General features: G+C 38.7%; 1 protein-coding gene across 4 annotated transcripts in view; it reads left to right on the plus strand.

The window, feature by feature from the left end:
* The first annotated feature begins 1,305 nt into the window (after positions 1-1,305).
* The window catches only part of GRIA4 (glutamate ionotropic receptor AMPA type subunit 4), a 217,477-nt gene continuing 191,059 nt past the window's right edge, over positions 1,306-27,723 (plus strand). For all 4 annotated transcript variants that reach the window (XM_071734643.1, XM_071734636.1, XM_071734652.1 and 1 more), the window contains exons 1-2: positions 1,306-1,763; positions 2,910-3,068. In XM_071734643.1, coding sequence (XP_071590744.1) covers positions 1,676-1,763; positions 2,910-3,068 — 247 coding nt within the window. In that variant the 5' untranslated portion in view covers positions 1,306-1,675. The remainder of the gene's footprint in view (positions 1,764-2,909; positions 3,069-27,723) is intronic.

The raw sequence follows: 27,723 nt of genomic DNA on the forward strand, positions 1-27,723 counted from the left end.
ATTCCCATGCAAGGGAAATTATACATATATATATGTTTTCAGTGTTCTTTGCTTGCTCTTTGTGGTAAGTGGTTGATGCTAAGGAACTCATAAGCATGCTTCAAAAATCACTGTCACCAGCAATAAAAAAGGGCATCTTTTAATCCAAAATAAGAGAGGTTGTGAGTACAGGCTGCAGTAGCAATCTCAGAAAGCAAACCCGAGCGAAAGCAGGAAAAACTCTGGTCTTGGAGCAAATGTGCATGTTTGAACACAGAGCCACAAAGTTCACCTAAAGACTCAATATTATTTTAAATTACCAATTAACATTTTAAAATAAATTTATTGAGTAAGTCATTCCTATGACTGACAGAAATCTCTCTTCAAAGCCTCATGTAAGACTAGAAGCTGCCTTCTCTGACAGACACTATTGTTGTATGATTTCATTATCTATCATTTATTATATATATCTTTTAATTATTAAGTGATATATCCTCTGACAGCCACTCTGGGGAACTTCCAAGGCTTGGAAAGAAAAATCCAAAGACACCAAGAAGAGTCTAAACACAAAAAAGCTCCATTATTTTTAAAAAATAAATAAATAAAAAATTGAGGGAGAAACGCCGGCGGCATAGGAGCAGCGAAGTTTTCCTTTCATTTGCTCTCCCTCCTTTTGGCATGAGTGCCCACAAGCGCTGAGCGCTTCCCCCTTCTGGTCCCTCTGCTCCATCCTCTGCCGCAAACCCCGACAGCGAGGAGGGGGTCCCGCTTCTCCCGTGCGGAGCGCAGCGTGCCCTACATCTCCCCTCGCTCCGCAGCTGCTCAGCACATGCCGATACGCTCTGCCACCTTCATTAATAATAATTGGTACTTAGTAACACCAGCCCCAGACGCGCGAATGATGGTTTGCAGCGGCCGTGCCTCCCCCGCCCCGCGCAAAGCACAGGACAGTGACCTTGCGGGGCCTTCTCCCTAAACGTCCGCAGCACAAACTGCCGCGCCGCTGCGCGCCCGCGGATGCGCGAGTTGCAAAAATAGGGGGGTGGAGGGGGGAAATCGAAAAAAAGAAAAAGAAAAAAAAAAAATTAAAAATCCCCGTCGCTTTCGCGCTGTCTGCGACCGCCGGCGCTGCAGTGCGCGCCCGAAGCCGCGGGCGGCTCGGCGGGGCCGGGGGTGCGGAGCAGCGCGGAAGGGAACGCGCGGCCGCTCCCCGCCCGCGGCGGTTGGGGCGGCGGCGGGGAGCGGGGGGGGCGCACGGCGCATGTCCGCCCGCGCCGCGCCGTGCCGTGCCGCCACTAGACGCTCCCCCCCGCCGCCAAACTCACCACCATCTTCTGCATGTGCAACATTTGCAGCCGGACAGAAACCGCTCCCCGGCGATGGAGACTGCGGGAAAAATCCGGCGTGGCGGGATGGGTTGCTGATACGGCAGCGGCAACCGGGAGAGAGGCAGAGCGAGAGCGGCGGAAGATAGCCGACAAATACTAAAACAAAACAAAAAAAGAAAGAAAAAAAAAAGAAAAAAAAAAAAAAAGAAAAGAAAAAGAGCGGAGGAAACCTCTCTTTTTCTCCCCTTTCCCTATTTTTTTTTCTTTTAATTCTTCATTTTGTTTGTAGCCACCTCGTCCTCAATGCCTCTCTGAGCAGCATCTAGCGAGCGAGCGGGAGAAGGCGAGACAGAGAGGCAAAAGAGAAGATGAGGATAATTTGCAGACTGCTTGTCTTGTTGTTTTCTGGCTTTTGGGGACTAGCAATGGGAGCTTTTCCTAGCAGTGTGCAAATAGGTAAGCGCTGCATTGAGCTGTGTGCGTGTGTCCAGGGGTTCAATCCTTTGCAAAGTGAGTTGGGAAAGGAGGCTCTGAACGCAGTTTTCAGGTTTCGCCTCTTCTACTCATCTCATTTCCCTGCCTTCACGAAAAATCCGCGTGTTTGTGTTGGTATGCCTCCGTGTGTGTGTACACATGTATCTGCGTGTGTGTTCGCGTGTGGTAGAGAGGATGCTTGTTTTGTGCAGAACTCGTTTCAGCTCCGGGGAATGTAGGTTCGTAAGGGAGGAAGGGAAGGGGCTTGGGGCTGCTTCAGCCCCCTCTGACACCCTCCCGCTTTTGCCTGGCTCCCGGAGGGATGCCGGGTTATGTGCACCGGGGTTGCGGTAGCCGGCAGGAGTGGGGGGTAAAAGGTAACGCTGCCCTTTCTTCTCACAGTTGGAAAGTTTGAGATTTTGTAGGTCTCTCCGTGTAGTCCTGCGCCCCTTCCTCACCCCTTTCGCATCGCCTCCCGCTTCCCTTCTTTCGGACGTGTTTCGGATGGGACGCAGCTATCTGAATTCTTTCCAGCTCAGCTCCATCACTGCATCATTTCTCGTGGACTTATAGAGATGCTGCTAATAATAAGGCTGAGCTGCTCCCTGCCTGCACATGGCTGCAAAGTTCATTATATTCCTGTTCAGTGAAGATTATCCCACACTGATTTGGTATTTTCCGTTTTTTTTTTTTCTTTTTTTCTTTTTTTGTGCAGAAAGCACCGTTCCCCTTAATCAATCCACCACTTAATGTAAGAGGCTGTTGAGTAGCTGATTTACCAATGTGTTCGGTATCGGGGAGATGGAGGCTAAACACTTTTAAAGGTCACTGTAATCATGACAAATCTGGGTATTTATGTATGAAAGACTTGAAACTGAGAAGTCAAAAGTGTGAATACCTCAGGGAGGGTAACATCGATTGAGGACAGTAATCTAAAGGCAGCGATTGTGATTATGAATACGATTAGTTTCCTATCCATTAAAGTCTTAGGACTTACCTTCCTGTGTAGCTTTGGTAGAAACAGTTGTTTGGTGGTACAAGATAGCTTGCAAATAATTCACCCTGTTTCCTTTTCTTTTTTTTTTCTCTTTTTTTTTTTTTTTTTTTTTTTTTTTTTTTTTTTCATAGGTGGTCTCTTCATCAGGAACACAGATCAGGAATATACTGCTTTTCGATTAGCAATTTTTCTTCATAACACCAGCCCAAATGCATCTGAAGCACCTTTTAATTTGGTTCCTCATGTAGACAACATTGAAACAGCTAACAGCTTCGCTGTAACAAATGCCTGTAAGTAAACATGCCATTGATCTGACCACCTTACGAGTAAATTGCAGTGGAAATAACAGGAAACCACATCATTATCTTGCATTGGAAACCCATCAGTAAGTCTGTCTTCAGTATAGATACCCTTTGCAGAAGAGCAAAAGGGGCAGAAATCCATGTTGGTTTCTAATTGGAGCAAAATCCCCTCTACTGCCTTCTGCTGACTAACCTTATGTGACATTTATTTTAGTGTTATTACTGTAGTTTCTTGCTTCCTGGTTTCTATGGAGATGAATTTTGTTGTAAAGAAAAATTATGAATGTTGCAATCAGTCTGTAAACCCCATAGTTATCCTTGTTCATGTTTAGATATTGTGTGCCTCGTGTGTATTTGAAAATGTACCATAATATGTGTGCTCACAAATGCTTTTCTAATGGCTGGAAAGGGGATAGGGAAGCAGTGGTGTGCAGGATAATATATCTGAGTTGGTTGACGCTGCAGTTGATCTGGTGATGTCACTTGAGGCAGCACTGCTCTTATATTCTAGGTTGTAAATGTCTCTTATCATCTCGTAATGCATACATCCTGTGGATATGTCTCTATGCATCCATACATTGGTGCCAAATCAAGTTAGTATCTGATCTACTTGATTTCACAGACCACCTCAACTGGAACAAATATTCTTTTCCTACTATATATTTTATACACACACCCGCACACACACAGATGCACATACCCCATGAGAGGAAAACAGAAAAAAAATGCCCTTAACAACTAAGCGAGCATTTTTATATATATTTATTTAAAGAAGAGTATAATTAGCTGAACTTCCTACATTTAGATCACCTCAGGGTCTCTAGTCTTGGTCAAAACACATGCTGGATACATGCTTAATTCTGGAAGTGGCAAAGCATTGTTTCTACTTATCTTCATGTGTCAGGCTTAGAAAAAATAAGTCATGTTATTATGTAAGACAGTGGGATATAGTGTGGCAAAAATGAAGACTGTAGTAGCATTGTTACTGTGATGTCCATATTTCAGGATTCTGTAGTTTTTTTCTCTGTGGCCTTTTCGAATCCATCCTCTTCATTCAAGAGTGAATTGCCTCTGGAAGTAGATGCCCTAAGCAACATTGCTGAGTGAGTTTAAAATAGAAACATACTGGAGAAGGTCTGTTTATCATGCCTTTAAAAATAAGTACTATGTTTCCACTTTCTCACAGCCATCTCCATGGCACTTTTTAGTATGTAAACATAACATGTACTGTGCAGTTCTCATGCATAATTTATTGAATGATTGCTAAGTTTATTTATACAAATCTTTGAAACTCTAAGTTTCAGATGACCTTGCCACCTTATTTAACAGGAAAATCAGCCGAGCTGCCGAAATGGCTCCATTCATTTTATGCAGGAAAGATTGATGTCCCATTAAGTGTGAATTCTATATTAAGCAATGTATTAGCTGTGTTTAGTGTGACAATCAATAGCAAATTCCATAAGGAGAAAACATTTCAGATGGTGCTTTGAAACTGGAAGGAGTCAGATCTATGCAGGTGTAGTTCATTGAGAAAATATTACAATGCATGTCAACTTTTGCAGTCAGTGATTATATATTCGATGAAGACAAATGACACAAAAGCTTTTTTTAAACTTCCATTTCTAGAGAAAAAGAAGAGGACTAAAACTTCTGTGTATTAAAATCAGTAATTTTAGGTGAAATCAATTATTTTAGATTCTGCCTATCCATCCAGTTCTACTAAATAATTTCTGAGGCTATTGTCACTTTCTGGTTTAGGTATATTGCAGAGTATTTCCTTTTGAACGTTAGGGAATTAATTCTGATTTGCATAAATTTAAAATTGTCTAAAACTGAACCAGTTCTCTGTGGAAGACTAACATCATAGATCCAGAAAGGTTTTGCCCAAAACTTTCCTCATTTAAACTACTTGCAGCAGAGTTAAACTACTCTCATTCTAACTACCGTAAGTTATGTTTACCTTGCATTGTTTTAACTGAGGAAAACCTTATATTTGGTATTATTTATAAAAATGGTGATACACAACCTGGTCCTTTTTTTCTTTTTTTACTGAACCCAGTTTGAGTTCCAAAGAGTTTAATGACTCAGAGATGATGAAACTTTACAGTAAGGGGGGAGACAAAGAGAAAGGGGAAAGTAAATATTTATATTTGTCTATCCTCATATAATTCCGTTGTATCTGTCTCTATTAAGTAGGCAAAATCCTTATTTAGGTCTGTACTTCTCACTTAAACCAACATGTTTTTTTTCATTAGTCCAACTTTGTATTTATTTCACTTTTTGCGGTCTCGTGGCAATAATCCAACTGCTGCTTGGCTTTTTAAACATTTTAATGCTGAAGAATATTTTTTAAAGAACAAATCTTTTCCTAATGAAATACAGGCAAACCGACAACTGAGTGAACATATCACATGTCCCTTAAGCTAAATATGAGCAGAATCCTGCAAAAATCAATTGTCTGATAGCTGGAGGACACTGGCTTCCATGTGATTAAATTTGATGGCTTGACAGAGTCTTCTAAAGCACAGATGTGTGAGATTTTCTAACCTAATTAAAGAACCCCCACCATCAGCTCTGAATTCAGTGATTTCATGGCAATATGAAATGATAACTCTTTGCTGAACCACTGTGGAACAATGGCTTTGGATCTATTTGTGTAGAAATTACTCAGCACACAGTACAAAAGCCTTAGAGCTGCTGGACTGAAATGAATATTCATGTGATTTCAAGCAGAAAGGTCTAAGACATGACCGCTTACTTCTCTTTCCATTTGCTGCAGAAGTTACTTGGGAAGATTCAGGGCCTGGCCCGTTGCATGTGTTAGGGGCAGTCAACACAATTTTCAAGGATTATGGATGGCATATTAGCAGTTAACTCACTCAAACATTGGAAAACTTGGATATTGTTTTTCATATTCAATAGATAAAAACATAAAGCCAAATATTCACCCCAGAGAACTTTTGAAAATGGAATAATTTTGTATATTTAGTTTAATATCTATCTTGCAATTGTTATCTTATACATTTTTGTTTTCTTTAAAGAGGCTCAAAACATCAGTATTTTTGTTCTAAATGTATAATGTTCTAAATGTCAGGAATGTATATGAACAGGTTGCTTAAGCAGGCAGTCTTTTGAGTTTGAAAAATTGATCTGATCTCTGTCAGTTTGGAGATAGTCATCTTTCTTTCCACTCCCCATTTGTCTGTTTTATTTAAACTCTCTTCATTTCTTTTGCACTACATACATTATTCAGAGAATCTCTTCTTACTGACAGAGAGAGCTGGAATTATTGCAAAACATGAATAGTACAAGATTCTTACTCATCTGAACACAATACTCCAGGGCTGAAACCTTTGACTATTGGCATATATTGGTTTGCAAGTTGCAAGCAGGAAATTTTGCTTGTGATCAGAAATCTACCTTCAGCTTGATTTCAGATGTTGGAGCAATGTATTAATTTTTGTAGCTTAATACAAAATAGTCTTCTCCACTTTATGTACCATCTACATTAAATTAGTGTGTCTTGGCAATGCAGTCAAGATTAAATACTTGAATACTTCTGAGAGGTAGCTCTATAATTTCACAAAGAACCGTTTGCCTCCCAGCTCTTGTCTCGTGATTGTGATTTTTTCTGTTGAAGTTTCACATCTTTAATGTATAACCGGTCTTGCAGTTCTTGTACAGGATTAGGATAAATGGGGAAGAAAAGAGATCAGTGCAAGTCTTTCATCGGTGTTTCACACTAGAAGTAAAGCTTTTCCCTTTGACTCTGCTTGACTTCACATGTATTCCAATATTAATATATTCCTAATAAGGATATTTTGGAGTAAATCAGATGCTCATTTTGCTTCATCCTTTGCACAATTTAGTTCATTCCAGATTTTAATCTGAGTACTTACAAACCCAAAAAAACCTTTATTTTGTGCCCCAAAGATCAAAAGAAGAAATGCCCACCGGAATTAAGAATTTCATATCTCGGAATAACTTTTCCCTTTTCCCCATAGCTAGTCTCTTTGACTTTTATTGCCTCTGGATTATTGTGGGATTGATGACCTGACAATGAAGGGCCTGATTCTGTCTCACCAGCATGAATGCAGTTTCTGGGTGAGATCCACCGAGGTCAGAGGCAGCCCTGAGGGCAGACAGAAAGCTCTCTGAACAACGTGCCCTCTCTGTGGGGCTGTCTCTGGGCTTCTGCTTGCTAGTGAGAGGAGAAGCAATGTCATTTTGGAGTTAACTTTTCTATCAGACATCCCAAAAGCTGAAGAAGTAAGACTCAAATGTAGTATTGCTTTTATGGTGTGACTATCTGTCATTTTACTTACAGCAGTTTCAGCTTTGATTTACTAAGCTGCATCATAATGGGATTTAATCATTAAATTTGGTTATTAATTCTGCTTTATAATTACAACTCAATTTAGCAATAGGAGTGTAACCTTAGTTTAATATGTGTCATTTAAAGCCATGGTGTTCTTTTTTTAGAAAGTGAGGTTTCATACAGCTGAATGGTATTTTGCAGCAAGAGCAATACAGTATTCCCAAGGATGCAGTTTGGAGCGGATTGAGAGTTAGCATAGAGGTGTATCCTACGGCCAGGTTTGAACTGCAAAAGCAAATATTGTGCCAGTTGGCTAGAAAAATGGAACTGAATTTAATTGTATCTTTCTAAAATAGGATCGATTACAAAAACCCATTTAAAGTGAGTGTTTTGCTTTAATACATGGAGTTTATCTCAAGCTAGACTCCAATTACTGAAAGCAGTTTCTCTTAAAATTTCTTTTATTAGAATGTGCTGATGGAATCAAAGAATATACGTGTGCTTGGATGTCATTTGCTTTAAGAAGGATCCTGTATATTTTTAGGGTACAAAAAGACCTATATTCAAAGAGTTGAATTGCTCTAAATGTGATACTTTTAAATAGGTCTACATCAGGGAGAGAATCAAACATCAGTAGCTCAAATTCATCAGAGTTTGGATTTAATTTTCAAGGTTATTGTTGGGAAATGATTGGCCTTTGCTGAATTATGGTCAGATTTCTTCAGTGAAAATTCAGAATCTGCATTTCCCTGGCATGAAATTAGACTTTTGTCCTAGCATGTTACTGGACAGGATAAAACTGAACAGTCAAAAGCTTTATTACAGGCTACAGGAATAATTTAATCTTCATTTAAGAGGATTAATAATAAATATTACGTTCCTCCGTTCCTCCTGCAGAAGCCAATGCAGTGCAGTGCTTCTTGTGTAGGACAAAGCCCTTTAACAAGTAAATTAAATTGATTAACATCAGCTTTATCATTGTAATCTAAGTTTGTATGCCAGTCAAAATAGCTCATGCATTTCATTTTTAGGTCTTGATTGTTTTGAGTCTTGCTTGTGCATGAGAGGGGAAGCCGTCTGCTTTGATTTCTTAACGGTTTTAGATCCTACTTTGAATTGTGCAAATTCAGATTGTGAGCAGGTGAAGTACTCTGGATTTAAATGTGTTGGACTAAATAATATTTTCTCATAGTATTTATTCCTTAGTATATGACTGATTTCAAGGAGATGAAATTTGTCCTAGTAAAGAAGTGAAGAACTCTGTATGATTTCACCAATGTAATTGAAAAGAAAAATTGGCCTCCTCTGAGCATTTCCTTTACCCTGGGTAGTTGGCTTGAGGCAAAGATTTTTGGAGTAGAAGAGCACTGAGTCTTCTTCCACAGCTTGGGTGGGCATACCCATACCACAGCGATAGGTTGGGACACAAAGTCAAACTAGAAAATGTATTCCTGTTCAAAAAAAAAAGTCAAGAACCGTTCTGGATTTGGGGCAATCAGTTTACCTGATCACAGTGTCTTATTTGGACATTTCTGTACTGCTTTATTTTTAACCAGTTTCTCAGAAGGTTCATTATTCTCTGTCCAGTTTAAGTTTTTACATATATATATATATTTTTTTTATTATTTACTTTTTTTTTTTTCCTCCAAGTTTAAATAGTTCTATCTCACATATTTGCTCTCGGAGATGTTCTGGTATTTTCCAGAGTACCCAGCAGCACCTGCCTTCCCAAGGGGTATTGCTTATCAGTTCAGAAAATCTGTCCTTAGCTGTGGGTCAACCATGTTGTGTCAGTAATGTTACTTGTGATTCTCCTTTGATTCTTCCATGTTCTTTTGACCATAGTCCTAATGAAGCATCTGCCTGACTTGTTCAAATAGTTATAGCTGTTTGTTGGGTTTCTTCTTATTGAAAGAGGATGGAATCAGAGTATAGAAAACCCCTCACCTTTTCTTGGCAATGCACTTTAAAAGACCAAGCCCATCCTTCCTCTTCAGGAGCTTCCTCATAAGCAGTTTATTGATGAGCTTGATGATGGATTTAAGGGGGAATACATAGTAACAAGCTACTATTTTTGGTAAGGTTTGGCCAGCTATGCCAACATTAACAAATTTCAGTTCAAGTCTTGGCCTTTGTCCTGCAGTTTTTTTCCCAGGCAGAACTGTGATTAAAACAGGGACTCTACCTGAGCAGGGATTGCAGGATGGAGCCCATTCTAATGAAGGAATAGTACAAATTAGAAAACAGCAAGAGGTGAACATGTTCCCATTCTTTGATCTCATAGCTCGATTTTTTTAAGTATTAAATCGCGTATCTCCTTTTATTAAAAAAAAAAAAAAAAAAAAAAAAATTGTTTGGAAATTGGACTATTTGCCTATTTTAAAAGAATGTCATTTGGGCTACTCTTTTTTTGTTTTCCATAGGTTTATTTTAGTGCTGTATTTATATGCAACCATTGCTTTTGAAAAAATATACTCTTGTGGAGTACTTTTTCTATATCCTAAAATTATGGACAACAAGAGTGTGACTGCAGGTTTTTTGTCTATAAATACCAATAGAGCATAGGAGAAAAAATAAGCACTTACACTTTTCATCAGTTTATTAGATTTTTTTATGGGGAAGGGCTTTAAATGCATTTTGAAGGCTGGTGTTAAAATATATCAGCTTTTAACTTTGCATACCAGTTCCTCAGTTTCTTGCTTGCAGACCCTCTACAGGGTAGATTCTGTCCCATTTCTGCATGCATGCTCTTCCTGTTGTTTTTATGATGTATTTGCACAATACTCTCTTAAACCTATAAAATCTGGACATCACTTTTATTTACAAATTACTTTTTCATACAATTCAGGTATGCCCAATGAATATCCATCAAATAGGTCTTTTGGGAAAGTTCACAGATAGTGGCAGTGAATTTCTGAGAAGAATTGGGACTTTATGCTTTTTTTACCTCAGTTTTCAAATCAATTTCTAAATGGATATGGAATTTACATTTTCACATTTTTGTTCAAAAGGCAAAGCATATATTAGTATTAGACAGTATTGTAAATATAATTAGGAATTATTGTATGAAATATTCCGATTTTGTTAATTTCTTTCATCGTTACGTGTTATGATTAATTTTGTTAAAATTTTTATTGCTATCACATGGCTTTTTTTTTTTTTCACTGTCAGGATCAGATCTGTTTTCCTTAGTGGATAAAATGATTTATATAATACATATTCAAGGTAAAGGCAGGGGAAAGAGGAAATTCTTGGAGAGCAGAGATAATATGGCATGTAGCATATTATTTGTTCAGAAAAGCATCCTGTTCTGCTTTAATATTCCTGATGTACCATAGCAATATTTCAGGTTACCAGTTAATGTGAGGTATGGGTCTGGATGGTGCTGTGTTCAGGTCTGGAAAACAGTATTAAGTAAAAGTGAAAAACACTTCGTCAACCACAGATACCTTCATGTAAAATTCAGGAGTAAAAAGGTATAATACAGAGAGAAAAGGAAAAATAAAAATAAAATCTGTGTATCTGTCCTGGAGAGGCTTGCTAACAAAGGCCTCCAGCCTTTGGTCTTTTTTCAGCTGTTTAAACCAAGAAGACTGTTTAAGACTTTTCAAAAACACTGCAGCTAGGAGGATGATTTCCTTTGAAAATCAATAATCATGTGCTTCTGGCTGACTCAGGAGTTTTTCTCACTTCTACTCCAAGCAGCAAGCAGAAGCCAGGTAAGCAGCTGGCTCTTGGAGCTGTTTGCACCCCCTGGTAATGCTGTCTCTGTACCTTGCTGTTTGTGTGGCTTCCAGTTGAGAGCTGGTCAGGGGGTTTACTTTCTCAGGTCCTTTTTTTTTTTTTTTTAAATAAAACAAAACAAAAACCAAAACAGTGTTCTTTCTCAGTGCTTCTCCTGAGTGGTAAATGCAGTGGGGTGATAGTTTAAGTGGTGCATTGTTGTACAGATTAGAATTGGGGTTGTTGTCTGGAGGGACAAGCAAATGTGCAATGGAAGGAGCATGAGAGGATGATGGTGTAATGGGAGGACATCCCTACCCCTGCATCTGTTGCAGGATTACAGATGCCTCATGGAAAGTGGCTGTCAGGTCAGGAGTAGTGCCAAATGGACGTGATACAAGTTGCAGATCCTTCTGGATGATACAGAAAAGATGTGAAAGATGTGAAGCAGTCTGGGGGATGAAATATCTGATGACTATAAGCATCAGTGCTTCAAAGAAGAAAAAGTAAAGAAGGTTACCAAAATAAGGGGGAGAATGAATATCATATAAGCTGACAGAATATTGTCTTCTAAGGTGAGATGAGACCATTTTAATCATCCAGTCTGACCTATGAGATGCTAGTCAGCCAGCCTCAATTAATTTCTTTATCAAACTCATAAATATTTCCTGGTCGGGTCCTTAATTTTTCCAAATAAATCTAGTGTTGTATTAAAGTCTGAAAGACTCATAGCTAAATTGTCATGTCAGAATCATATCATTTGGACATACTACTGTCTTTGTCTGTTCTGAATGCAGGAGTCATACAGAGTATGCAAGCAGAAAAAAAAAAGCAGCAAGGGTTTGTTGTTGATCTTTAATTCTTTAACTTAGAGAGATAACGATAATCAGCATGATTTGCATCCACTCATCCCAGTTGTGCAGCTCCCAGAGCCCCCTGATGTTTGTTCTGGCTGGTTGGTATAATATTTTGCCTGTCCAGAGGAGCAGTGTGGGACATCCTTCACAGCAAGGCTTATACTGTGACCAGACATGTAAGGATTTATTTGGGCCTTTCTCAGCTTCCCTTGGTATTACTTCCATGGGACACAAATGGTATGTTTTTTCCACCTCTTAAGAAAGAACATCTCTTAGCCCCACAGCAGGGAGTGTGGTTCGAGGCAGCAATAATATAAGCTTGGTAAGTATGTCCAAAGACCATTAAGTTTGCTTAACATGAGCTGGCAGTGTGCTCACGCAGCTCAGCCAGCCAGTCATACCCTGGACTGTATCAAAACAAGTGTGGCCAGCAGGTTGAGGGAGGTGATTCTCACCCTCTGCTCTGCTCTCACAAGACCCCACTGGAGCACTGTGTCCAGTTCTGGAGCCCCCAACACAAGAAGGACATGGAGCTGTTGGAGCATGTCCAGAGGAAGGCCATGAAAGTGATCAGAGGGCTGGAGAACCTCTCTTGCATGGACAGGCTGAGACCATTGGGGTCGTTCAGCCTGGAGAATAAAGGGCTCTGGTGAGACCTCATTTTGTCCTTTCATAACCTGATGGGGATACTGGTACAAAAAAGGTGGGGAGGGACTTTTTAAAAATGGCATGTAGCAATAGGATGAGGGCAATTGGTTTTAAACAGGAAGATTATAGATACAGGTCAGACATTAGGAAGAAATTCTTCCCTGTGAGGATGGTGAGACACTGTCACAGGTTGCCCAGGGAAGCTGTGGCTGCCCCCTCTCTGGAGGTGTTCTAGGCCAGGTTAGATGGGACTTTTAGCAACCTGGTCTAGTGGAAGATCTTCATGCAGGGGGCTTGTAATTAGGTGATCTTTAAGGTGTCTTCCAACGCAAACCGATTTGTGATTCTATGCTAAGTATGTTTTGTTAGCAGATGTACTCTAATCCCCCTTATGTGCATTTACATACTCATCTACCTATAAATACAACTTAATGTTCATGTATGTTTTGTATATTTCACTTTCTGTGAGCCACAGAGGATGTGAATCTGTTACTGCTTTCATTTGGAAGGTTTGGGCTGTTAGCTTAATATACCAAGAGTAACAAACTTAGTTTTGGAAGTCCCTCGTTTCAACTTCTTTGTGTGTCAGAAGGGATGGTAGCCTGAACACAGAGATGATGATGAATGAGAGGTAATGCACAAGAATATTTGCAGAAAGCAAACCCCTCAATAAAGGAATACAGGAAGAGCTCCCATGGCTGTCTTTGATGATCTGTTGTGTGTAGCAAACCCATATGGAAAGAGGATAAAAAAGGACAAACCTTTTATTTCCATGGATCATAAGTCATTAAAACAGGGAGAAATAGAAACACAAGACCTCAGCAATTAATTATGGTATACTAATAGCTCTACTTGCAGCATCCTGTTTACTACCATTCCATCTGTTAAATGGCTCGCTTAAATGATTTATTACCCAGTTATTATTAAAATCAGCTGGAAACTGACAAGGTGTTTTTAGATAACTTACTCAGAAAAAGAACAGGCACAGTTAGTGCAAATGCATGTAAGCAGCCTATAATGGGCATGGTTCAGCAGGTGTTGCCTGCAATGATTTGGAGCCCAGGCAGGAGGTGAGAGTGTCCTGGCTCTTTGGGGACCCTTGAGCACTCAGAAGTGCCTGCAGTAACAATTGAACCTTGTGCCTGATGTTGCTGTTTGCTCCCTGGTCACCCTCAGCTTAGTAAGAGAAAGGGTTTGAGATACATCCGGAGCTGTTTAATTATGAAACAGCATTATTCAGTGCTGGGGAAGGAAGGTGGCTGCTGAGAGCACAAGGAAGGACTGATGTGCAGCACTGCTTGCTGCATAGGGAACTCTGCTTCTGAAGACCGAGCAGGAAAGTGGGGCTGGTGCTTGTAAATTAGGGATTATAGCTGGTGTGAGCTGACATAACTTTGAAAATCTTTAATGTGGACATGAAGTGGTGCTTAGCTGCAAAATTAGTGCAGAAGGGGAAATCACAACTTGTGTGTCTCCAGTGGTGTACAGTAGGAGTTAAGAGACATGGAAGACCATAAGACTTAAAAGTACTGTTCAGAGAAACAGAGGGAAAATTCTGTTCTCTTCCATCAGACATCTTTTTCTTTCTCCTTCCATTTTACTGGTATGTGCCCTGGCTTTTTATGACAAAATGAGAATTGCAAGAGGTTCCACCAGTGGAAGCAGTGGGGGTTAGTGGTGTCCCAGGGGCTGCCACCCATCTCCTTTCTGTCCCACACCTAAAGATGAGCCAGTGCAGCTTCTGGATTCAGCACATGTTGTTAGCTCCTGTAAGGTACTGATTGCAAAGAGCCATCATCTTAACTACTGTATGGAAAGGAAGGGAAAGGACAGAGCACTTGTTATGAACAGAGAAGAATTTTTTTTCCTAATACAATCTTAGAAGAACTGTGTCTGTTTCCATCTATTTTTCACTCCCCTCATCCTGTCTTACACTGCATCATGATGAGGCTTGATGAGACTCTTAGCAACCTGATTAAGTTGATGGTGTTCTTTCTTACTGCAGGGGGGTTGGACTATATGACCTTTAGAGGTCCCTTCCAACCCAAATTATTCTATGATTCTATGGTCAATATTTTAATGTTTTAAGGAAGTTAATAGAAGGAGGGAGTGGTGGTGGTGTACTACAAGAGACACTTTATACAGATGAATTGGATTGCTTTCTACCATTCTTCTCTGGGTCTCTGACATATGTTGAAGGACTTCTCTATTTTTATTTCCTGATGAAAGTCCCAGAAAGCCCATCATTCTCTCAGTTGCTGTTTGTGATGGGAATCTTTTGCACTTCAGTACAGCAGGCAGACACCAGAGCTTCACACTTTAATCATATTTTCTCTTGTCACCCTTTCACATACAATGCTAAAAGGGAAGCTAGCAGAAAATCCTTTGAGCAATAACAATAACAGGATAGTAATAATTATTGCACTTCCCTGCATTTATATAGTATCTGTGAGATTAAATTGAGATCCAGAATAAAATTACCCCTTTGAAAAGGTGTGGATATCCCCTGCCAGCAGCATTGCCTCGAGAAACTGCTCTCCATGGCCTCAGCTTCTTGCTCCCTTGGCTTTGGTATGGTCTAGCAGGGCTGCATTGCCACCTCTCTGATCACATCTGTGAGCAATTGACTGCACAAATAAAGTCGTTAAAGTCATTAAAGAGGGGAATCAAGCATCACAAAGAAGGTTTTTTCCTGTGTGACTATAAAGGACAAGAATGTTAAAGGGTAAAGTCTCTCCAGTTCAGAGGCATATTGCTTTCTTGACTGCACATCAAACAGATCTTAGGAGCATTAGAGAGATCTAAATGTGTGCTACCAAAAATGAAATCCACAGGTGTATCTTTAAGCCTGTTGGTTTCTTAGAAAGTGTAGTAAGACAGTGCACTACCTTCGTCTCTGGTCCTGCCTGTGCAGGTGTTGCCTGCAAACTGTTACATTACTGGTACAGTAAGTTGGCAGTATTTGTCTACTGAAATAAAATCCTTTGGGACCTATTCTTGGCCCCCAAAAATGTGTTCCACACTTAATTACAATTATGAAGTTCAGCATCATTCTTTCAAAATATTGTTCCTTTGATTAGTGCTTTTATAATGATACGTTCCCTAAGGATGTATGGGACCATAATGAACTGGTGCCATAGTTCCATAGTTCTTTTCACCAAGATAAAAATACCAAAATGATTCAATTTTTTTTTTTTTTTTTTTTTTTTTTTTTTTTGGTCTTGCAGTATGTAGCTTTCTATATTCAGAATACAGAACAAGTCCAGGTTTTAGTGGGAGCCTGCACCTTTTCTCACCTCTCTCGATAAATCCAGAGATGGAAGCATCCAAAACCTGTCAGAATATAATAATACAGCAGACTATCTCCCTGCATCTGTGGTATGGGTGACTGAAAAAGCTGTTTGTTACCCCAATTAGGGTGGCTGTTCTTATGCTTGATTTCAAGAGAACAAATATTGCCTCAGACTTCCTAAAACTGAGGATGTGTCACAATTCTGGCTCCCTGTATAGCCAGGTTTAGCCCACAGTGGATGTCCAATGTATTCCCAGTAGTGCACTGGGTGAAATGCATTTGTAAGCAGCCAACCATTCCACATTGTATGAGAAGACAATGTCAGGGGTTACACTGAAATACTTCTCATTCTCTTCTGTGGTCATCTTGACAAAGCAGAAGATGCTTTTGACCCTGATGTCTGTTTGTATCCAGTCCTCTGGAAGTGTTAACACCAGACACTGGTCTCAAAACATTGCAGGAGAGATTTGCTGGAGCATCCTTACATTCTGGCTACTCCAGCATCTACCTTGGTAATTCCAGTTCTCTTCTTCTGGGCTGGGACATGAGGAGAAAACGGGCAATGGCTGACAACCCCTGTCTTCCTGGGACTGCACTTAGACCCAGTCCAGGAGGGCTTCTACCCTCCTACCCAGGATCTCTGCTTCCTATTGCCAAGTGAGCAAAACCAAAGAGGAGCAAAACAAGGGTCAGACATCAATTCTTGTACTCCAGGGCCTCCTGTACATATATACATATGACTTAGAGATGCTCTCTGGCTTTCTCACGCTTATCTGGAAGGGAATTTCAGCAACAGTTTATTTTCTGGAGCCCAGAGTGTTTACTTTCTTAGGACTGTTACTTGCATCTGAAATCATGCACTTGATTGTCAATGTTTGTCACCAAGAAAGGAGTTTTGGGATTAAAGGGCAGGTCACTGAAACTATGCTGCAGCATTTTGGGATGGTGCCTTAGGCTGAGGTGCAGATGCAGACACACCTAAAAGCATTTTATTTGCTTTCTTCCATGTGTATGTAAAGAAAGCTTTACACAACACTTAAATGCCTTTAAAACTTCCTATTTTGTCTTTATGTTAGACAACTGTAAACATGTAGGAGATCCTTTCCAGGAAAAGAATCTTAAGTGATTTGATGAATCACATATCCAGGCTTTCCTCCACTGGAAGCATGGATGGGAGTGAATTTACTTGAACCAAGTTGTTTATTTCTGGTGGAAACTGTTACCCAGAAATCTTTGTGAATTGTATAGCCAACATAGAACTGTCTTTCTAGATATGCATTTTTATACTTCTTTCAACTAATCAACATTGTAAATCTAGCACTCAGACAGATTTTGGATTTACAACAGTACCTAAAGTCTTTGGCTTATAGTTATTCATATAGATAGTTTTTTAAAAATTATGAAAGAAATAGTAAGTCTATGTTAATATTTGTCCTATTGCTTCTTTAGAGCACCAAGTGTGAGGACAAGACAAACAAACAAACAAACATCTGGATATTCCTGGAGCAAAGCTTTGGCTCAGTGCTGTTGTCCAAACCAGGATAGTGCTAATTTTCTGTCTTTTAAACCATGACAGCTGTGCTGTCCCTCACAAGATGTGGAAGCCAGAGACATTTCTCAGACTTTAGACAATTTTCAGAATTTTCAGAGCTATAAAACCAAAGTGAAATTTGGCCTATAGCAGCAACTAGTATATTTAACTGTATTTTAGATGCTGTGCTTATCTCTTTGCATCTAATACTTGTTTTCCACTATTCAAAGATGTGCACGTACACTGTAGTAGAGATTAGTGAGTTGTCTCTGTCCCGCTCTCCATCCTCACAGCATGACAGTGATCATCAGCACTTTGTTCTGTTGTCTTCCACTCTATTGCCTGGAGAATGTTATGGATCTCAAAAGGTTACAGCAGGTCTCAGGGGACTAGGCAGTAATGAGGGCAACCTGGAAAAATGAGAATGGGCAGCTGGAGATGTGCAGAGTCATCTCAGGGAAATGCCTGATACAGTTTTGCCCTGCAACATCTTCACTTCCCTCTCTGGCCATCGCATCCACCAAGCCTTACGAAGGAAACCTGCCAGCAGCACTGTTTAATCAGAATTGATATCAGGGATTTTTTTATATAACATATTTTATTTGGTCTTACCTGAAATCAGTGGTTTCCATTTTCCTGTGATTATCTATTGAAAATGTGATGTCTTCTGATACCCAGGAATGAGGAGGAGAATGGGGACAAGTAAGCAAACAGTATTTCCTAAGAAGAAGTGGGAATAAAAACCAGATCTCTTCTGCACTTGTCCTCAAGGACAACAGAAAGAAGAGCCTTTCCTCAAGCTAAGGTTATGTTTTCACTGAAGCAATGTGAAAGTTAAACTTTGTTATCTTAAGGACTAAGAAGCAAACTGCTCTCTAAACCTATGACACCAAGAGGCTTTCTTGTGAGGGGAGAGGCTGTCGTAGTCAATGTTTTTTGTTTTGTGACTAAGGCAATCTTTTTTCAAATAGACAGACTGTGACCTGAAGGAAAGCTCTTCTGTAGCAGGGGCAGTAAATGTCTTTAAATTAGTCTTATTCTAACCTCCATGTCTTTATAAGAAGTGGATTAGTGATACGTCCTGGTGTGACCAAGACTGATGGTTTTCATATATGCTTAGGATGATAGCTTTGCTTTGTTGTTTTTTTTTTTGTTGGTTTATTTTGTTTGTTTGTTTTTTTGCTTGTTTGTTTCTTTTTTGTTTTGGGTTTTTTCCTTTGCTTTTTATTTTATTTTGGTTTGGCTTTTGTTTGTTTGGTTTGGTTTGGTTGGTTTGTTGTTGTTTGGTTTTTGTTTTATCTCACATTCAAACCCAGTGCCTACCTCTGTGTCTGTCTGCAGGGGTCAGGATACCCACAGGGAGCTGCCTGGTGCCTGCCCACCCGTCTCCTTGCAGGGGAGGAGGGCTGGCAGTGGGACTGAGGGCATCTGCTTTTCTTCCGTAGAGGTTTACCACTGATTACCAGCATCAGGCTTAGTGCAGCAAGTACTGTCATTACAATCTCAGTTGCAACCCCTAAGGTGAATATAAGTGACTCCAAAAATAGTTGATTTCAGAGGGAAATGTTTAGACCTTTTAATGAGTAAAATAGCTAGTGCTTGTTTGTATGCCTTGAAATTATGTGGGGGAGTTTCTTGCTCTTTAGGGTTAATACACTGTGATCATGTTGTAAGAGCATGTCTGTTAAGTGTTTCTATAGCAAGGCTTGAAATGCTGCCAGAAGACCTGAAGAACTGCATACCTTGCTTTTAACATAGAGTGACAGCTTTGCATCACACACCAAGCCACCGCATAGCCAGGGTTTTAAATACCAAATTTTAATTATCAAGTGTATTTAAAATCCTATAATAGGAGAAGACAAATAGACTGAGCTGGCTTTGCAGTGCGAGAAAGATAAATGGAAGGTGGTGCATAGATAATAGATGGGTGAGCAGAACGTGTGGAATTTTTCTTTCCTCCATTTTGCCTTGCTGCAGCTATTTTGCTTGAACTCTCCAATTTGTTCCAGGAAGAGGAGCTGGAAATAGGACAAATGTACATCCGTCACAAATGTTCAGAATTCTGAAACTGAGCTTTAAGTACAATGTAAACTGCTGAACACAAAACCTAGAGAAGCAGCTGCAATGTTTTGCTATATTCTGTGGCAAATATTTCTCTGGTTATTTAACAGCACCCTTTTAAATTTTGTGTGTACTGAATAAAATATTTTTAACTATGTCCTCTCCAGCTATTCTTTAGTACAGATGTTTAATCTACCTAATGATAAATATTCTGGGAGCTGCTTTTCGATTTGGGTAGTGTGATAGATGGTATGTCATTGATTCAATGACATAAAACCATGTTTATGTAATGAACTTTTCACTTTATTTTTCTTGTAAACATCTAGTCATTTACTTCAGCAGTTATTTTTCAGGCTAAATTAAAAATAGCATGTGATAAATGTAATGTATATGCAATGTATCACATACTCAACTGTGCCTTAATTCTAGGTAGCAGAATACACTATTGCCTAACCATTATGCTGGCTTCAGAGGAGTCATCAATTATAAGAAAATGATGAGTAACTAATTTTGTATTATTAGAGATAATTATTGTAACTGGCAATGTTTTTAACCTACAGGTAAATGAATGGCATCTATGCAGTACAAATGTCCATGGTTTGAAATGTCAGTTTAAATGAAATACGTAATGGGAGACAGAAAATGAAAGTTTGTTCATAGCATCTTTTTTGTCTTGTGGTGGTGTCTTCAGACACATGATGAAAATGGCATTTAATACAATTTACTAGTAGTGTGTAGGCTTAGTGGCAGATAGGTGTTAAGGTGCTCCTAAGTGTGGTGCTTCCTTGACTGTGTGTAGCAGGGTAGGACCAGAAGACTTTGGCCTGCAGCATCCCCCACACCTGGGTGTTGAGAGGTCCTGCAGGACCACAAACCTCTGGGACCTTAAAAAGCCCCCAGGTCTACTGATTAGTTTTATTCACTCTATATCATTCCCTGTAGTTGGAGACATAATTCATGTATGGAGAAGGGGTATTTTTGAATGAAAAACTTTCTTGTCATGTAAAGAAGTCCAATAAAGTCAAGAGCATGAGATACTTGGTTCCTAATGGAAGCTGGACACTCCATTGCCTACTGTGAAAGCAACGACTTACAAAATGATGTTCAAAAACATTGCTTAGACTTTTCTTCACAGCTGTTATTTTCCCTCAGATGGAAAAAGAAAAAAGGCACTTGGCCTCCTCAGTCTTTTAACAGAGGATTTCAGAGGTGTTCACATTATCCCTTGACTAAGTTTCTGAATGTTTCATGATTTAGGTGAAAAATTTATTTCAGTTGCTGCTCAGGTGCATTGCCTTTCTGTGTGCTATAACTGGGCAGGACAGCAGAGCAAGGCTGGTGTCCTCCATCTCTGCAGGTGGGGTGGAAGGGAAGGTCTCTGATTGTAAACACCAAGCAAAGTTCTGCAGTTAGAAGGCATGAGGAGAGGTCCCCATCAGAATATTCTTCAGGATTCATTCAGGATATTCTGCACAGACAACAGAAGTGATATGGGTTATTTTCTACTGATCAGGCATTTGGGGCCTGTTTTCTGGCAGTGGTGTGTGAAGGATAACCCCTGCTCAAGCAGCTGGAAAGCTAATGGGAGATGCTGTGGCTCACTTTTCTAAAAAATTTGGCTCAATTTTTCTCCCAATTGAGTCACCATATGTCAAAGGCAGTTTATTTTGTCTGGAGAAAAAAAGTCAGAAGGCGTTTCTGCTGGAGCATATATATGGGTTCATCCAGTTATAAGAACAGTAATTACATGAAGTGACTACAACTATCAGCTTCAGTTTCAATTTTAGTTTGAAAAATGAATAGAATCAACTCAATCACTCTTTTTGTATGGTTCCTAGGGCAGCTGGAAATATCAGGAAGATTAAATGTACAGCTATAGATGTTGCATGTGCAATAGAATCTTGTAGGTGCACAGGTATGGCAAAAGCACTCTACGTCCAATTTCTGAGAATTTGATTATCTACATGCCAAAGACAGAAATTTCAGTTTTTCTAGATTTTCTAATCAGCAGCAATCTGTTATTTTGACAATTGAAAATACACAAAAAAATTAAGGAAAAGAAATCAACAGTGTAAATCGGTATCATTGATTATTTCAGGGCTTGCTTCTTCTCCCCATTTCTGAGCGTTTAAGGGCACCCTTTAATACTTCAGAAATAAATTATCCACTATCAATGAAAAGTAAATGCACTGGACTGCCAAGCAAGTGAATTTTGCCTCTATATGATCCATTCAATGCTCATTTAGTGATTCTGCTTTAAAAACAGGGAACTGGTATTATTAGTCTTCAAGGTCCATCTCAGAGAAAATCTTTTTTCATGATTTTTCACAAAAACCTATTTAAGTCGAAGTCATTACAGTTACGTGTATGCATTAAGTTAAACATTTAGAAAAATGTTAGGTGAACAAGGCATTCAAAGCATTTCAATGTTCTTCAGACCAAAGCACAAGTATTTTGCAAATGGAGAAGGAAAAGTGAAATGTTTGCTTGAAGCCAAGGAGCCAGTTACCATCAGGACTGGAAGGAACTACATTCCCTGACTAGTTTCTTGACAGCCAGAGCACAGTTTGAGAGCTTTTTATCATATTTAGATGTGGGTGTAAGAAACTTCATTATGGTTGTATTTTATGGTCGTCTTTATTCTCTGGAAATGCTCTGTTTGAAAAACAGGGTATTTTTTAAAGAGCAAATAAAACGACTATATGACAATCTATTACTAGTATAAATATAAAAGAAATGTATGCATATTTTCTTGTTTTCATCTTACAGTATTGTCATGAGCAACTTTATAGCTTTAGCAATATGTTTCATTTCCCCTAGTACCATTGAAGCTGTCATTTAATTTTACTTTGTGGTGTACAGTTGCTTGTTGGTTTATCATCGAGTTTAAGATGGTGTATTCCTGGAGCATGGAGTACACTTTTTCCCAGCAAAATTCTCTGATTGTAAAGGGCAAGAATAGTCACTGAGCTATTGTTTTGCTATTCTGGGTTTTTTTGGGTTTTTTTAATGATTTATTAAATATGTAGTGAAGACTTCTCACAAATTAATCTTCGTCTGGCAAAAAATTTGAAAATACTTCCTCTGTTGTTGGGCTGTTTTTAAAGGAAAATTTGGATGCATGTTGACTTTTTAATAGCAACTGAAGTATAGATTTTTTTTTTTTTCCCAGAGTCTGGAATGAACTTTCAGAGTCTGAGAAATAATGGTGTATGAAATGTATTTCATACATTTTTACTGCATTTCCTTAATGCAGTTCGTATACTAATGGCTGTGGGGTTTTGTATGATGAGTATTGATCTTATGGAACTCTTTTTTGATGAAACTGGTGATGCAAAAGGTTTACATGGGTTTAAGTACAGATTAGCTGTACACTTGAAGGGTTCTATGAGGCCAAGCCACTCAGAAACACCAGGAGCTGTAAATAGTTGAGTTCTGGGAGAATATTCAGAGGAATTAATCACTTTTAGCCACTCCTGGACCTTTGCCCTTTGTCTGAGGCAAAAAATGCTGGTTTTAATTTTGGGTATATTTCCAATCGTCTTACAATTATAGACTCTTTATCTAGCATTGTGCTAATATAAGAACAGCCTAGACCTGATGGCAAACCAGCACCTTTGGACTGGTGAGTCTGGCCCATTGATGTCGTGTCCTGCAAGTGGGGATCACTGTAGGGTGCTGCTCTTGCTGCTGAACACCAGCCTCATGCAGGTTTAGGTTGATGGCATGAAAACCAAAGATGAGTTCGGCTTTGACTCAGAGAAGCAATTATGGGTTCAGTGCACACACCAGCACTAACAAAAGCCTCACAGGTATTTCCAGAGGAGAATGAAACCCTTTCTACTTAAAAACATCAAAGGATCTGTAGGGCTACTGATTAGGAACTGCAGCTTCTTTTACTTAAGGAAGGCATGGATAATTAATGATTTTGCGTTCTGATTAGAAAATTAACATTACTAATGCTGTTATTAGATAACTGAATTTTGGTAGTACAAAAGCCTTTTGAAATGCAATTTGACAGAGCATATATCAGATTAAATTGGATTGATTATGGGAATTTTGAAGTTGTTGATTTCTTTGAGAGCTCTCTTAACGAAGCATTATATTGTAACAGAACCCACTAATTGCACATGAGTTTTACTCAGCTAACGGCCCATTACCCTCAATAGGTAATAAAGCACATCCATGGGATGCCATAGTGAGCAGGGTTGGAGAGGGCACTCCACTGAGTCCACTGTAGATATTAGGGTACAGTCCTAATGTCACTGTGCTCTGTGGTCTTGCTTTCACTGTTAGTTTGGGCTGGTAATACTGAGTCCCACAGACTGCTGTTGTAAAGCAAGACCATATTTTTGCATTTTTTGTTAACATCAGTCAATAGACTCTGCAAGAATCCCACATGGCAGGATGGTGAAGTGACCATATTCCATCTCTTCAGGGAACTAATAAAAAGAACTGACATGGTGAGGCATGTGCTGTGATCCTCTCAAGGTGTCAATGAAATAGTTACCTGCACATGGTTTTCCTCGGTTTCTTTTAGGAAAGGTACTTTTCTGCGTATAGACCAAGGCAAGTGTGATGTACTCTGGGGTATTCTTGCAAAAAATGAAAGATGTGCATTAACTATTAAGTGAGGAAGCCAGCCTCAAAACCAGGAGTAACTAGAGACTTCGGCTGCATACCAGAAGCTCTTTTCAATTCTTTTACAAACTTCCTTGCTTTTAACCTTGCCCAAAACTCTATCATACTATGTATTCAAAACCTAGGAGAAAAGAAGCCTCTACAAGTAATTTCTGAATGTTACTGCAGTATCTGAAGACTTTGCTGCCACTCCATATGTTCCTCTAATGGTTCCATTAAAGGCAAAGGTACAACTCAAGAACATCATCCACAGTTCAATGGTGCATCAATATGATGAATTATTTTTCATCTGAGCTTTTTGATAATTGTGGTGATACAAGAAAAGGTTTTAGCATAACTGGCATCTGAAAACTGCACTTTATGAGGTCAGAAAGATGGGAGGTCAAAAAATAATAAAACTCTAGTGTGATCTTGACTGTAAGAAGCAAAAATCTGGGCTCAGTGAGAGGTTAACAGGTCTGAGAGCAATAACCCAAGGAAACCTAAACACACCTATCACAGACTGATAAGAGCATTGGTATGTCAGCTGCTCTTATTGAAACAACCTGCATTTACGTAGGTCTGGGGTTGTGTTAGATCCATTACCTCTCTATTTGCTTACTTTTGAGTAATGCAGAATTCTTAAGAGTGATTGTTGCCTTGCCATAATTCAAATTATTTGCCACCAGAGCTGCACCCACAGACTAGAATATTAAAATTCTGCCTGTGCTGCAGGGAGGAAGCAGTAGCTTTTTTTTTTTTTTTTAAGACCCCCCAAAAAATAGCAAAAGCATGACACAAAGATGTTAGATTTTTATGTTAGATTCCTCTTTTTTAGGCTTCTTTTTTTTTTTAACGAAAAATGCCTTCTCACAAATGTAAGTACACTGAGTACATTTGCATTTATCTGAATTTATGTTGTCTATTCTCTTTTAGCAAGTTTTAATTTTCAGTAGTTTGAGTTTCATTTTGAAAAGTAGGAGACATAGCACAGGATGTAGAATTAAGTAAAATTTTAGTTTCATTTAGAGAAAAGTTGGACAAAACCAAAATGAAAGCAGGCTTCTCAATCAGGAAGACAGTTTTGCTCTACTTAAGTAAATAAATAAATTTTGAGGAGAAACAAGCAAAATGAGGAGATGAAAAATGATTAAAAGGGCTAACAGGTGCTGGCAGGGGTGAGAAGCCTGTTGCTAATGTGGTCTCTTGTGATCAAGATAATAAAAGAAAGCAAAAAGCAGATGGGAAGGATTTACTGCCATGAGTCACACAGGAAAGTTAGAAAAGCAATTCCAAAGAGTGCAATATAAGAATAGTTGTACAAGCTGGAACAAACTCCATGTAAGTGCCATCCTGCCTCTAACAATTGCTACAAGAGAATATTTAGAGAAGAAAAAAAAAAAAAAAAAAAAAGACACAGGGTGATCATTGCACCATGACTTGTGCAATTTCTGGCAGACTTAAGAGATTTTTTTATATATCCTTTCTATGGTAACTTACTCTGCCAGTTTATTTATCCTTCATAACCTTACCTAATAACTTTCTGAATCTGTGTATCCTCCTGAACTTCACAGCATCTGGAGTGGGAAGGGGGCCAGGACACATTGTGTTCATGATCTACATGTGTAGATTTCTTTCCCTCTCTGAGTTATGAAATCATAGAATCATTTTGGATGTAAAAGACATTAAGATCAAGTCTGACCATTAACACTGCCAAATCCAACACTAAGCCATGTAAAACTCTGAAATTCCAAAATTACTCAAAAAAAAAAAAAAAAAAAAAAATAGTAGATATTCAGAAAAGTCACATAAAGTTTAATTTTATTTTAGAATTCTCAGATGACAACATTTATATTGTAGTACTCATACATATAATGTAGTATTCATTGGTGTACTCCAGTCTTGCAAATAATCAAAATATGTATGTTTTTGTTGCATGGTATGGAATAATCCAAGCAGTAACACTGCAATACCAAGTCATACTAAATTATCAAAAACATACTGTCAAAAATTAAACTCTACCAAGCTATGAAGTTGCTACACTACTCTGTCTCCTTTAGATTTTTGTGACTGCTCAGTCAAAATCCAGATGAAAAATTGACTTCTGAAGGCACTAGATTTTTCAGAGTCTTTTGAAGAGGTGAGATTTGATTTAAAAGATCACAATTATAGAGTAAAAGTGTCTAATATCGTTCGCTTCTTTTCCTGAAATTATTGCACTAAAATAATAAAACATAAAGAATTGTTTCAAGACTTCCTTTAGCAAATATTCTTTTATTATAAACAATAATAATTTTAACAAAACAATTTTAAAGGATATTACAGTGACTCTATGAATGATCAAAAAATGCAAATGATTTAATAAGTAGTCATAAAAACGTATTTTATGTTATGTCAGTGAAGCAAAACAGCCAGCACTGACATGTAGAAGTCTAGCCCTGTCCTTGGGAAAGAGTAGAAATCCCTTTGCTTGTTTTAATCACAACCCTATCCATCACTTAAATATATTAAGACCAAGAAATCATCCTGATGACAGGCATTGTAATTAGATCCTTTAAATTTTATTTTGTCTTTACTTTATTCCACTCTGTATTTTATCACCATCTCCCCAGTTAAGAATATACCCATGCTAAGTGAGAAAATTCCTTGGATACTGCTGGCTTTTTGTTGGTTTATTTTGAAGAAGCAGAAAGCAACTAGAATGACAAGACATGCTGATATTCCATGCTAAATATCAGCCCAACTAAAACTTAACAGTTACTTCTTTTGTAAAAGCCATTTAAAAAACAAACAAACAAAGAAACCCCCACAAAAAACCCCACCACTTTCTGATATCATACCGAATGGTAAGAGAGGGAGAAAACTTCTGCTAATGTAAATCAGTAAAAAGTCAGGGCTCTGTCTTAAGTATTAAAAAAGATATAAACCATGGAGGAAAATCTAGGATGTGCAGGTTTTTTCTCCTTTTTTCCCCTTCCTTTTTTCCTCTAAAAATCTAGCACATGTCCCTTAGTGGAATTTTAGTTCTAAGACTTACATGTGGTAATCTGCGAAATAATAGGTATTGGATAACTATTGCAGGCTACAAATATGGCACAATACAGCAGTCACATCCTTTCTTCATTACAACCTAGGATGCTTCAAAAGAAAAGATTATTTTTTTCCTGACTGGACAGTCTTCTTGTACAGATAGTGGATAAGCTTGATTTTACATCAGTATTTTCAGTAAAATTAGACAGATGTATTAGTAATCTCCAGTCTGTGTGCTGACAAGCAGTGCATGAGTAATGAAGAGGTCTTTCCAATGTGACCCTACTGCAGAGTGCTAATGAACAGGGATGTGCAATATTAGTTGAGAGTACATACAAGAATTAGAACAAAGAAATGCAATTTACAGTTCTTGTTACTTATATAATGTTCTAGCTTCTTTACTTTAGGGAAAAGTAGAGACCAGGGACTTCTTTGCTGGATCTATGTAGCTAATATTTTCCTTATTTTTTAGGGCATTAATCCTTTTTCTAGAAAAATGTATAAAGCTTCAGGAAATTGTTGTTCCTGGCTTAACAGTTGAAAAAGCTGACTATATGACCTGT

This window comes from Heliangelus exortis, chromosome 1 (assembly GCF_036169615.1).
Source record: "Heliangelus exortis chromosome 1, bHelExo1.hap1, whole genome shotgun sequence".
NCBI classification, from domain to species: domain Eukaryota; kingdom Metazoa; phylum Chordata; class Aves; order Apodiformes; family Trochilidae; genus Heliangelus; species Heliangelus exortis.